Genomic DNA, 13,329 nt, shown 5'->3' on the forward strand with positions numbered 1-13,329 from the left:
TAAATAATATTCGGTGACACCATAACAATTATTTGAAAGAAATGAGTATGGTATGCCAACAGCGCCCGGTGCAGAGTCTTTTAAGTAACTAAGTACAGATTCAGATTGTTAATGGTGAGTTTAATCCGTCGCGATCATTGTTATATGAAATAGAAATAGGAATTATGTTATCTTCAGGAACTGAGGCTGGGGCTAGTTTGTCCATAAATTTACATGCAACTGATATTAAATGGCATTGTATGAGTTACGGATGGGTTAAAGGCTGATCTATTTTTTTTAATATTCTGCCAAACCGGAATAGGACTAATATTAGGGCATAAAGAAGAACATTATCTTCTTTAAAAAATAAAATTTAAGCACATAAGTAGCACTTATCACCATCATCATCAGCAACCCATTACTGTCCCACTGCTTATATCAGTAGCACTTCATATTCTATCATCATCATGCTTCTATCATAGTTAAATGGCACAGATCGAAACTAGTGGCAACAGTTGCGACTGTTTCATTATTACCATGCTCAGTCAGCATTATAGTGGTTCGATTTGTTCCATACAAATTAAAAATACAGACTAATATATAAACGTTGTTCATGCCTATAATTGGCAGTCACTAATACGAACCTTATTATTATTAATACTACTATAGTGTACTTCTAAGTATTTACTATATAATGTATTGTATGTGTTGCTGTTGGCATGTAAATAAATAAATAAATAAAGAACTTTCTTTGAAGCTTGTGACACCTGACAGTATACTTTTCAGCCGCAAGCGTATCATGCCGTCGCCGCTACGTCTCCGGGGAACGGAGGTGGCTTGGCAGACTCAAGTTAAATACCTAGGATGTAGCATCGAACGCTCGTTTCGTATGACCCCGCAGGTGGAGCACTCGATCCACCAGGCCCGAGTGGCCCGAGCGATGCTCCGACCGGTGCTTACATCCAGGTTACCGTTACGAACGAAAACAGACTACAGCTAGAGCTCAAATATAGAGCTATGCATTGGCTCCTTGGGAAACATTCCTCGCTGTCTACATACAATAAGTTATTATTATACAAACAAGTCTTAATGCCACTATTGACATATGGTATTCAACTCTGGGGCTGTACCAAAAAAAGTAATGCAGAGATTATTCAAAGATTTCAATAAAGTACTTTATTTTGAAATCTTTGAATAATCTCTACGTTTATTGCAAATGCACCTTGGTATGTAAGAAATGAAGATCTACATCGGGACCTTAAAGTAGACCTCGTCAAAAAAGTAATTAGTACATATCGCGTGCTTAAAGGTAAAAGGGCCTATAGCTAAGGGTTAATAGGGATTTATGCTGAAAGGGCACATAATTTTTTTTTTTGCCATTTGTTTGGAATTTTCTGAAACGTAAAAATTTTTTACGTTTCAGAAAATTTCAAACAGAATTTTTGATGACCTTCTGCATATCGCGTGCTTAAAGGTAAAAGGGCCTATAGCTAAGGGTTAATAGGGATTTATGCTGAAAGGGCACATAAATTTTTTTTTTTGCCATTCGGTTTGAAATTTTCTGTAACGTAAAAAATTTTTACGTTACAAAAAAGACTTCATCATCACGTCAATATCGAGACGATCCAGCTCCTCGATACAACGGACCTAGTGAGAATACTCAAACGGACTAAACCCTTTGAGCTTGTGACATGAGTGACATGACACAGTGTAGTGTTAGTGAAATAGTGATAAGTTAAATCAAATCAAATCAAATCAATTTTTTTTATTCAAAATAGGTTCTTTACAGAGCACTTTTTGAATGTCAAACTACCACCACTTCACAAGGTGTTTCGTTATGGAGAAGAAGCGGCGAAAGAAACTCCATAACACACATCTTTTAAAAAAAAAAGGATTTTACAATGTTAAACTTAACCTAATGGTACATGTGGAGCTGGAACTACTTCAGACCACACCGTTTTGTCAGTCAAATAATCACTTAGTTTATAGTACGCCTTTTTACATAGCGTTTGTTTAATAAACGCTATGTAAAAAAGCGAAGTGAACATTATAGAACACAAGAACAATGTGTCTACTCCCTTATGTGTTAAAACAAAGAAGTGCAGTGTCAGAGGACGCAACCTTCATTATATGATTATTTAGCAGTTTAAGTTAGCGTAGAATCACTCATTAGTCTTAAATTAGGCTAGATCGTAATTAATATAAAGTACCTATACAAACTCACTTGGTACTTTATACAAACAAAAAAAAATAATGTCTAATCAATTATTTAACAACTAATCGCTTCATATTTATATATATATTTAACAACTAATCTGTCATGAAAAACATTTTTTATTATATTTCTCCACTTCCAGATTGAGAAATAAACTGAGTTTTAATAATTTCATATAAAAAATATGACCAATTTTTTAGACTATATCTCAACTTGTTTCAGTTTGGCCCACTATGTTCATTCTCCTTTCTTGCTAAAATGATTTACACGAATAAATGAATGTTGATTCACATGAATTGAGGCTGCTAGAACCAGAGTGGTCTAACTGCATTTTAATGATTTTTGACCTATCTGTATTTTATAATTTAAAAATGTTGTATAGTCCTCATAAAACTGCCAGTCCGCTCTGATTAATGAAATGAATCGCGTCGCCATAGTAAATTGTATGACTACACCTCCTCGCAACAACTTCAGAGCGGACTATACACTTTTACTTTTCTCGATATTGTATATCGTTTTTTGTAGTTAGGCTACTCTTGTTCTAACAGCCTCAATTTTCAAAACCATTTCAATCTTCTGTCATAGTTTATTGGTCAATCATCTGTATTTTACACAGACCGATAGGTATTTGTTAAATAGGTCTGTGGTATTTTATTTGAAATAGGAATATCATTGAATAAATAAAACAATATAGTCATAAAACAAAGTGTCCTTTATTTCTTATAACTTTTCTTTCATAATAACAATACATGTTCCTATATAACTTTAAATAAAATTTTCAATACCTCGACCGCCTGCTAACCAAAATAATAAAATATCTCGTAAACGCAGTATAAATGTATACGAACCTACTTTGTGCTTAATAGTACTCTGGATAAGACTTGGTTCATGAGTGCTTACTTTAAAAGGCTCTCTTTATTACCTACGTTTCAATTTAGAACTTCGTATTGCATTACAACTATACCCTAATCTAATATAATATGTCGTTAGGTAATTAGACAATAAATTATCTATATCCAAAAGGCATTTGTTAGTAGCGACCGTCAAATGAACATTACGAACATTTCATCCTAGATGATGTTTTAACTAAGATCTAGGATGAAGTGGCGAATTCAACACAATTAGTATAAAATGTGCTTCAGGGAAAGAACATTACAAATCTTCTTAAAGCTTTTACACATCAAATATACATATATTTTTTGATCGAAAACAATTAATTTGCAAAACATTTTCTTCATCACTACTTGACTTTTAAAAACCGCAAAAAATTTAAGATGTACATTTGACCTGAGGCACATTCAATACTCATAACATTTTTAACCTTCATACAATAGCTTAGAAAAAATCCAATATATCCTTCAAATCACTAACATTTCCAGACAATAAATGAACATGTTAGAAATAATGATATGTGGTTATTTTGTATACGCATAAACTATTATTAACATCAAAATAACAATTAATTTTTAAATATCACATAATATTCGTAAAATATATCTATTACAATTATAATATATTCCATTATTAATTATTAATATCTTATGTGGTCCTTTGTACGCACTATCTCTATCATGTGTTCGCATGACCTTCATTATTGCAAAAAATATTTATTAAATATTTTTGTATGAATTCGACCAAATTTGTTGTAGTGTTTGGAAAAACAAATAATAAAATGGCGACCCGGAACATATGACATTATTGTCAGTAATATTGTATGTATGTGGCCGTCCTAACTTTTAATCCTATTCGATTATACGATCCTAAACGACTGTGATGAAATGTACCCTCATTTATCTTGATCATAATAATGGTAGCGGTCATTATGGTCTTCGAAGGATCGCTACAGAATTGTCAACTGCCATCATTGCCATCATAAAAATTGTCAAATTGTAGGTCGCTTTTCCCCGCGATTCACGATGTGTGTCAAAGTATTCAAAAATAAATCTAGTAATTTGAATCGGAACCGTTACAATTAAAGCGGTTATTTAGATTTAATTGGTAATTGCACAATGAAATGTGACGGTGTTTAGTATGGGTTATATTAATATAGGCTTATGCTTCTTAGCCAATTGACTTTTAACTATTATCGTAAACAAAATTATAATTATAATCAGGACAAGCCTTCTCTGAATATCGGAACAAGGAGCGCGAATCGTAACCAATAACAATTTTTCGATTCGCGCGGCGTTTTCTGTTGCTTGCCAAAGGACTTATAAAAAGTGTAAAATTGTAAAATCTTAGCTATCTACATGTTAAATCTGTAAAAAATTTACTAACGTGCCCATAGTCTATTGTCGATTTGTATTATTATATTATTACTATGCAATGCGCGGTCGTAGCGTCAGGTGCCGGGCTCCTTACTAATTGACGTGTTATAGTAAACTCCACTTAAAAATATTAATTTTCCTAGCGATGGTTTTATTACAGAATTCCCAGTCAGATCAGTGTCAACGCATTCTTCTCAGCAGTGACGTATTAAAACATTGATATATTTTATTCTATGATAAGTGGCCTACATTTAAATCTATGACACTGAATCTGACCTCAGATTGCTCTGTCTTAATATCATTATGTTGTTTTATATCATATGTGAAACTGTCTACCTCTATCGATAATGGCTGGTCCATACATAAATACAGTATCATTTTAGTTCCAATTTTCAAGCGCAGGTAATATTTTGACTAATTACTATGATTGTCATACAACTGAATTACTAAAACTGACAAACTAGTATGAACCGGTCATTAACTTTTCATCTGGACTGTAGGCCAGGTACACTACTCATGGCTTAGCCGCACTTGCCTCTTACCTACTGAAATCTTCTTATATTTTATTTTTCATCAATAAGTAAGAGAGTAGTGTAGTCGCGCCTTCATGAAAGCCTTGTATGCATGTATGGACGTTCATATGAATAAGTTGTATGTAGTATGTGTGAAATGCATGAGCATCCTTAAAACAAACTCCAGATGTCAGTATCAAGTATAAAGTCCCCATACATTATTTATGTTGCACTTATTCCGCCAAATTAAACGTTCCTTGCGTACGATTTAAGCGGCTCATCGCACACGAAACTCTCTTCTAAAAAGAATTAATAAAATACCGAAAGAATTAATAAAATTTAAATGAAATGTATGTAAGGCACTTCTATTGTTTCGTCCACCGCGTGCGTACAAGGCTTGCGAGCAGTGGTACATCGGTCACGCGACACATAGAGCGTTCCTCCACTGCACGCGACACGACATGACACGACATGCGACACACGACACACGACTAAATTGTTTTTTAACGTGACGATATCAACAAAAATATATTTTTGTATTCGAGCGCGTTCCTCTACTGAATATCGTCTCGAAGTGTCGTACAATCAGCTATCTTTGAGCATCGACTTTTTATACACAATAGTTGTAATTATCGTCACTGTAAAATTTAAATAAAACGTAACGACCCGAAAAGTTGTCTGTACCGTATGTGTCGCATGCGAATTTATATCTACAATTAGTGTTGATAGTTATATCGTCGGCTTGGTTTAAATATGCTAAATCCATTTATGAATATAGGTACACGAAAAATGTCTTAACATATATTCATCAATAATTTGGACATAATTATTGCTCTCCTGTAAATTTAATGTCTTTTGCACTGTTAAACTTGACATTTGAACACTCATAAAAGATAGCACACTAAACCAATCCGACGATACGTCACGACATATCCGCATCGCGTCGTGGTCGTCCCGCGCGTCGTGCCGTCGTCGTGCCGCCGTCGTGCCGTCGCCCCGTCGCGCGCTACTCGTCGAGTATGCAGGTGCGCATGAGCGCGTCGGTGACGGCGTACGGATCGCAGTTGGAGGCCGGTCGGCGGTCCTCCAGGTAACCCTTCTTCTCCTCCGCCACTGTGCGCGGGATGCGGATGCTGCTGCCGCGGTTCGCCACACCTGCGATACCATATATATTTAGTCATAAAACAGCAGCAAATGATACATCGGATGTAAACGTAATTAACTGCAGATAGGATTATATTCGTACTTAAAGTCGTCCAGAGACGCGTTGGTACACCTGAGGATCAAGTTGGATCGCATAGTGGTAGAAACTGGACCTTGTCAATTGGGCAAACCCAGATTAGAAATCTAAATTCATTCAGATATTTGTCTGGTCGGGATTCGTACTTGGATCGCAGTGCCCACTCTGCTACGGCAGCCAAAACTTACAAAGCGCAAAAGCTTTAAGTAAACATTGAGTAAGCAAGTAATGTCTGACCAGCGCTGAAGTCGTTGATGCTGGCCGTCTCGTGCAGGCCGGTGAGCCGCCGCTCGTTGTCCTTGCCGCCGCGAGGGTCGTACACCTTGATGTGCTTCATGTGCACCTTCGATAGCTTGTCGATTGCCTTCTCGATCTCACTGTAACACCATCCGAATCGTAAGATATGCGCGAGAAACGAGAAATAATTGACCAAGTCGCTCGAGAGTATCAAATTATATTTCCGGATAGTTCCTTGGAGACTTATAAATTGCAAAATTTGATGACCGCAAATATCAAATCCTGGTCGTTCGTGTCCTTCGTATCTCACGAGGCCTCTACCTTAATCTAATTTACTAAGTACAACAAGATATTTTTAAAGTGCAAAGACAAAAAGAGAAGACGGGTAGTCTCTCTGAGAAAGTATTAGAGCTTATCAAATTCTGCTGCCTACCAATTTGCACTTGGTCAGTGTGGACTAGCTTCAACTCTTTCACTCCATGTCGAGATGTGAGGCTTTACCCAAGGTGTTCCCTTATGTGCTTGGTATGCAAATACATGATTTATCTTAATGTTATCAGAATGCTAAGATTTAGTCCAGAGTTTTTCGGACATGAAACACAAATAGGACAAGCTTTCTAAAGTTAAGAAGACCAAATTGTACTCACATAATACCGTTCTCTTCGCGCATCTTCTTCGTGGAGAAGTTGGTGTGGGCTCCAGAGCCGTTCCAGTCCTGCACCGGCTTGGGATCGAACGAGACGATCACGCCGTACTCCTCAGCAAGTCTATGAAGAATGTACCGCGCGACCCACAGGTCGTCGCCGGCTGAGACGCCCAGAGATGGCCCCACTTGGAACTCCCATTGCGATGGCATCACCTCCGCGTTGGTGCCCGATATCGGTACCCCGGCGAAGAGGCAACATCTGCAATAATAAATGAATTCCTTGATTTTACAGTGTACTATACTTGCTACTATACTGGGACTACTATATCTTAATGGTTTGAAATTCAATGCATTTCAAAGCAAGGGGTATGAAGCTCGAAATGTGAATTTGGAGCTCGAAATGTGAATTCCAGATTTTGCAGATACTTAGATGAATTACCACTTGCTTTAACCGTGAAAGAAAACATCGCGAGCGAACACAAAAACATAAACTACATGCCTCAGTTACTTGAAAAAATGCTGACAAAGTCGTGTGAATGCTACCAATACGCAATTTGCCAGTGTGATGGACGTATTTTTCTCATCCTAAGAGGAGTCCCGTACCTAACAGCGGAATAATATGATGAGGTTGATGATGATGAACTCAATGTGTACAAATAAAAAAAATCAACGCAAATTATTCATATAACGCCACTATAAATGACGATGGTGCACACACGTATATTTAATTTGAAATGTGCATTTTAAAAACTTTTTACTTTGTGTATTTTGTTCTACTTAGCCAGTAGACGTCTACGTTTCAGAATTGTTGGTCCATTCTAGCGATGGGCGATTGTTCTAAAAAAAACAATCGAATAAATCGACAATCGACGGAATCAACAATCGATTGTCGATTTATTCGTAGTAACAAAAAAACAATCGAATAACAATCGACGTTCGAATAACAATCGACGTTCGAATAACAATCGACGTACGAATAACAATCGACGTACGAATAACAATCGACGAACGAATAACAATCGACGTACGAATAACAATCGACGTACGAATAACAATCGACGTTCGAATAAAAATCGACGTACGAATAACAATCGACGTACGAATAACAATCGACGTTCGAATAAAAATCGACCTTGAAATAACAATCGACGTACGAATAAAAATCGACCTTGGAGTAACAATCGACGACCGAATACAAATTATATCGCGCGGCCACATACGTGTGCTCAGGACAATGTGCAGGTGCGTCGTGTTGCAAAGCTATCGTCACTTGCCATTGGTTGGAAAATGTAAAGTATTACATTTTAGTCAATTGTATATATTGTTGAGAAATAATTATACCATAAATCATTTTGTATCAAATACTATGGAGTATCATCGATAATCCAGATGTAGTCATCCCCTAAGTTCGTTTCATGACAATGTTTTCAAAAAGAGGTCATCTGAAAAATATAATCACAAAAAATTATGTACTCATAGTTACATTAAAATTAATCGGTGAAATACTATATCTTTAAAGAAAAATAATGTTAACAACGCGAGTAGGGTGTGAGAGTGTGTGGCCACGAGGCGCAGTGAGCAGTGCGAGAAGCAAGGTGTGGACGCACCATAAAATAACGGAATGCAACGAAGCAGCGGAAGGGTGCACGACGCACGTGTGCTTCCCCCACCAAATATATAAGACTGACTCAGATTTCTTAAACACAGAAATTAGGGGGTCTTCGCTGCTAGTAGCTTTGTGTATACTAAATAAAATTGACCAACAACCAAATAGCTTCGATAATTGTATTTTTACGTAACAATCGCGTATCGCTTGACTGCGCTGTTACTAGTTTTGCGTGTCCTAAACAATCGAGCAACAATCGAACAATCGACAAACAATCGAACAATCGACCAACAATCGAACTATCGAACAATCGAACAATCGACGAACAATCGAACTATCGAACAATCGAACAATCGACGAACAATCGAACTATCGAACAATCGAACAATCGACGAACAATCGAACAATCGACCAACAATCGAACAATTTCGATTGTTCGATAGTTATTCGAATACAATCGAAGAATTTCGATAGTTATTCGAATACAATCGAACACAATAACAATCGAATAATTCGATTGTTTTTAGTAACAATCGCGCATCGCTAGTCCATTCAAATTTCCTAGACCGTGACTTACTTCTGAAACAAATTACATTACAAATGTATTATTGTAACGACCAATTTGCTTATCTAAGAAATTCAAGTGAAGACTTTGATGTGGGGTAATTCTAGATTCTAGAAGCAGTGAAAGCAGCCTAGTGGTTAAGAAACGCGGCTTCTCGATCGAGGGGTCCGAGGTTCAAATCCCAGGCACGCACCTCTGATTTTCAAATTTATGTGCGTATTAGAAATTAATTATCACTTGCTTAAACGGTGAAGGAAAACATCGTGAGGAAACCTGCATACCTGAGAGATTTATAAAAAAAAAAAAAAAAATCTTAAGGGTATGTGAAGTCTACCAATACGCACTTGGCCAGCGCGGTGGACTATGGCCTAATCCTTCTCATTCTGAGAGGAGACCCGTGCCCGACAGTGGGACGGTAATGGGTTGATGATGATGAATTCTAGATGTTTCGGTAGAGGGCGCTGTCGCTTTACATTATGGCTGGCGCTGTGTACGGGGCACCGTTTTATGCGAAGGGTTGATTTCATTTCTTAAAAGTTCGCATTAATTTCACTAGAGTGCGTTGTATTCAATATTTGTGAAATAGAAAAATGTTAGTTTAGTTAAAAAATCATAATCTAAAAAACAATTGGGTAAAAAATAAGAAAATAAAACATTTACAAATTATTATTCCGAGTAACCATAAATTCAATAAAGAAATTATTATACTTAATAACTACATATATTTAATTTTTTTAGGAAATTTTGTTGAATGTATAAATACAAATAATAATAAAGTTAAATATAAATAAACTTTGTGTGCAAAATCGAAAAAAAAAACAAAAACGGGGTCTGTCTCGTGGTACTTGTCATATCCTTATATTTGTGTTCCCCGGTGGGATTCGAACCCACAGTCTCCGGCACCAACAACCGGGCCTTTCCTATTAGGCCACGGGGACACAGTGGAAGGTTTCGAAATTTGGATAACATTGTGATTCTGATCTTACGAGAAGTGCATATTTTAAAGTATTAGCGAGTTTTTCTGAGAAAGGTGTGACTAATTTAGATACATACTAACTAAAAATTAATTATTATTACTGAAAAATAAAAAAATATTATTTATTAAATATATTATTTATAATATATATATATATGTAATAATTAAAAATATTATATATATTATATATATATATATATATATATATATATATATATATATATATATATATATATATATATACAGGGTGAATTTTTAAAACGGGCCTTCAGGGCCAAATCCGAAACTATAAGGATTAGCGAAAAATGCTGAAAGGAGCTACGAGGCCGAAATTGATAAAAACTAAAACTGCATCATTACTTTTTTAAAATATCTTTTTCCCTAGCCGGGAATCGAACGAGTTCATTTTTAAAAAAATTACACCCTCTATATTATTCCACCATCTGATAGAGTCGCTTATAAGGATCAAATTCTGGGAAGTAATGTTATGTGACAAATTAAAGGAAAAGGAAAATTTTGAAGAAAATACATATTTTTCCATACATTGCCATACTAATCCTTAAGGATTATACATAACAAATGATTTATGTGTAATTCTTTAGAAACATACGTAAGTCATACCATTGAAGAATTTGTTGGTTAATCAACTAATTATTCGATGTTATAACCGTGACATACGGCTTAGTATGAGAAAGTAATAGTTTGGCAAGTAAATTACCGCCGTTTTTAGGATTTATTTTTTAATAAAATAGATAAGTGATTAAATAGTAAATTGTTATTGTTTGTTGTTTATAACTACGTTTCAACAGTAAATATAATTTTCTATGTCTCTTTGTTTAGTTATCACTCGGATTTTACTCGAAAAAGACATTCTCGCAAATTGTCAATTTTACATCTGTATTAAACGAATCTCCGCCCATAGCAAGTTAAATCTCTTATAATGGTCCTAAAAGTAACCTTAACTAAGTCGGACATAAAAATATAAATTCTTGAAGAACAAAACGTCCATTTCGAATGATTTGAAACATTGAGCCAAAAAATTGTTAATACGCGAAATGTTTAAATTGATGAATGGCGGGAACTTAACTGCCAAATTAATATAAAAAAATATGTATTTTCTTAAAATTGAGGCTTTTCCTTTAGTTTGTCATTTATCATTACTTCCCAGATTTTGATTCTTATAAGCAACACTATCAGATAGTGGAATAATAAAGAGGGTGTATTTTTTTTCAAAATGAACTCGTTCGATTCCCGGCTAGGGAAAAAGTTATTTTAAAAAAGTAGTGATGCAGTTTTAGTTTTTATCAAAATCGGCCTCGTAACTCCTTTCAGCATTTTTCGCTAATCCTTATAGTTTCGGATTTGGCCCTGAAGGCCCGTTTTAAAAATTCACCCTGTATATATATATATGTCGGCGCAGGTCATTTGAGTGATTCAAATTACGAACATATTGGAGTTTACAACGCCTTGGATCGAGATGTTGATACGTGGTAGATGAAAATGTTGATATATGATGTATTCCTTGTTTGCCCCTGGTATTAAGATTGCACACGGTTTATTTAGTTGTTAGTGACGCAAAGATATGACGACATTGGTACTGTGATTTTCTGATATTGGCCTCATTTAAAGGCGTTAACGCCTCTGCCCGTCCGACTTACTAGGGGGCGTCCGGTTCTGTGGGAACTGCCTGGATTGGCGGCCTGTGACTACTAGAAAGCTGAATATGCAAACTTTGGCAACGACGCATGAAGTATTTTATTACCAATTAAACTGTGGGGGCATTTTAGAGTTCTGTAACTAAAGGGTAAAAATGGGACCGTGAGACCTATAAGTGAGAAAATGTGCAATTGAATATGGGTTCTCGGACTAATGGAATGGAATAAAAATTTGGGTGGGTTTTTGTAGATTCGTATCAATGGATATGGCTTGTGTGTATAGTTGACTTGTTTTCCAGATGCTTACGACACGAGGGCGTGTGTTAGTCAAGAGTGGCGTGTCGGCGGAGATCTTATACGCGTGAGGACACGCGAGGGTCAGGAAGGCCGTGTCGGCGCAGGTCATTTGAGTGATTCAAATTACGAACATATTGGAGTTTACAACGCCTTGGCGAGAGATGACGCCGGGCGTAACGGAACGTTGGAGAAGAAGACAGACGGTCTTGTCATGGCGGCAATGATAGGAGAGCTCCGACGGATCGTTGTAAACCGAAATCGAGATGAATCTTATTATTCTGTTCTAGTTTCCATTGTTTGATGAGACTTGTGAATTTGTGTTTGTATAATAAAAGTGTAATGGTGAATATTTAGTGATGATTGTCATTTGGATCGCTGATCTCTTACATCGCCCTATGTACGATCTTATTATCTGAAGGAAGCAAAGAAGATGTGTGGCCATCAGCCGACATATACAGGGTGTCCCGTAAGTACCACGACAAACTTGGGGAGAACATAGGTGAGGGTCTGACCTCTCTGGGAAAAAAAAATAACTTAGTAAAAGTGTCACCGTTTTTGCACTATCAATTGTTTTAGATTTTTTGAGAAATTCAGCCCTCTTCATCTTCTTTCGTTAACTGCGTGTACAAATTTGGTGATGCAGTGTTTATTTTTCCTGTTAAATACTATCAGATAGTTGGTCTATCATATTGAAATGTAAATTGGTTAAAATATGTACAGGAACCATGAAAAAAATAGGGATATTTTTAGATTTTAATTTTTTTACTATTTTTCCCTCAACTTTGACTCGTCGCGGTGAAAAAAAAATGTACTGGACTAAAAGTGTACGTTGCACATAAAAATATATCCAGTTAATAGAGATTTCGAAAAGGTACCACACTTACTATTTAAAGTTGAAGAAAAAAAGTTAAGGCCGTTTTTGCATGAAAGGGACTGAAACCAACTAAAACGTAATAATCGAGTTTTTATTTAAATTACGGTTTCTACCGACTCACAACGTGTCAGGCAGTACTAAATCATATTATTACCTGGTTACACACTTAAAAATATCATTCTTCATTTGTAAAAACACAATTTAGTAACTAACTAGCAAACAAAGTAATACAATTTATTAAGTCAATTTTTACCTACTTT

At 35.9% G+C, this 13,329-nt stretch overlaps 1 protein-coding gene across 5 annotated transcripts in view; it reads right to left on the reverse strand.

The window, feature by feature from the left end:
* Nucleotides 1–2,888: 2,888 nt before the first annotated feature.
* Nucleotides 2,889–13,329, reverse strand: part of LOC140743269 (glutamine synthetase 2 cytoplasmic) — an 87,810-nt gene continuing 77,369 nt past the window's right edge. For all 5 annotated transcript variants that reach the window (XM_073074422.1, XM_073074425.1, XM_073074423.1 and 2 more), the window contains 3 exons: nucleotides 7,098–7,355; nucleotides 6,451–6,590; nucleotides 2,889–6,128 (listed from right to left, as the gene is read on the reverse strand). In XM_073074422.1, the coding sequence (XP_072930523.1) occupies nucleotides 5,980–6,128; nucleotides 6,451–6,590; nucleotides 7,098–7,355 (547 nt within the window). In that variant the 3' untranslated portion in view covers nucleotides 2,889–5,979. The remainder of the gene's footprint in view (nucleotides 6,129–6,450; nucleotides 6,591–7,097; nucleotides 7,356–13,329) is intronic.

Source organism: Epargyreus clarus, unplaced genomic scaffold, assembly GCF_041222505.1.
Source record: "Epargyreus clarus isolate Ecla_fem2 unplaced genomic scaffold, WU_Ecla_fem_2.2 ptg000007l, whole genome shotgun sequence".
Classification (NCBI taxonomy): domain Eukaryota; kingdom Metazoa; phylum Arthropoda; class Insecta; order Lepidoptera; family Hesperiidae; genus Epargyreus; species Epargyreus clarus.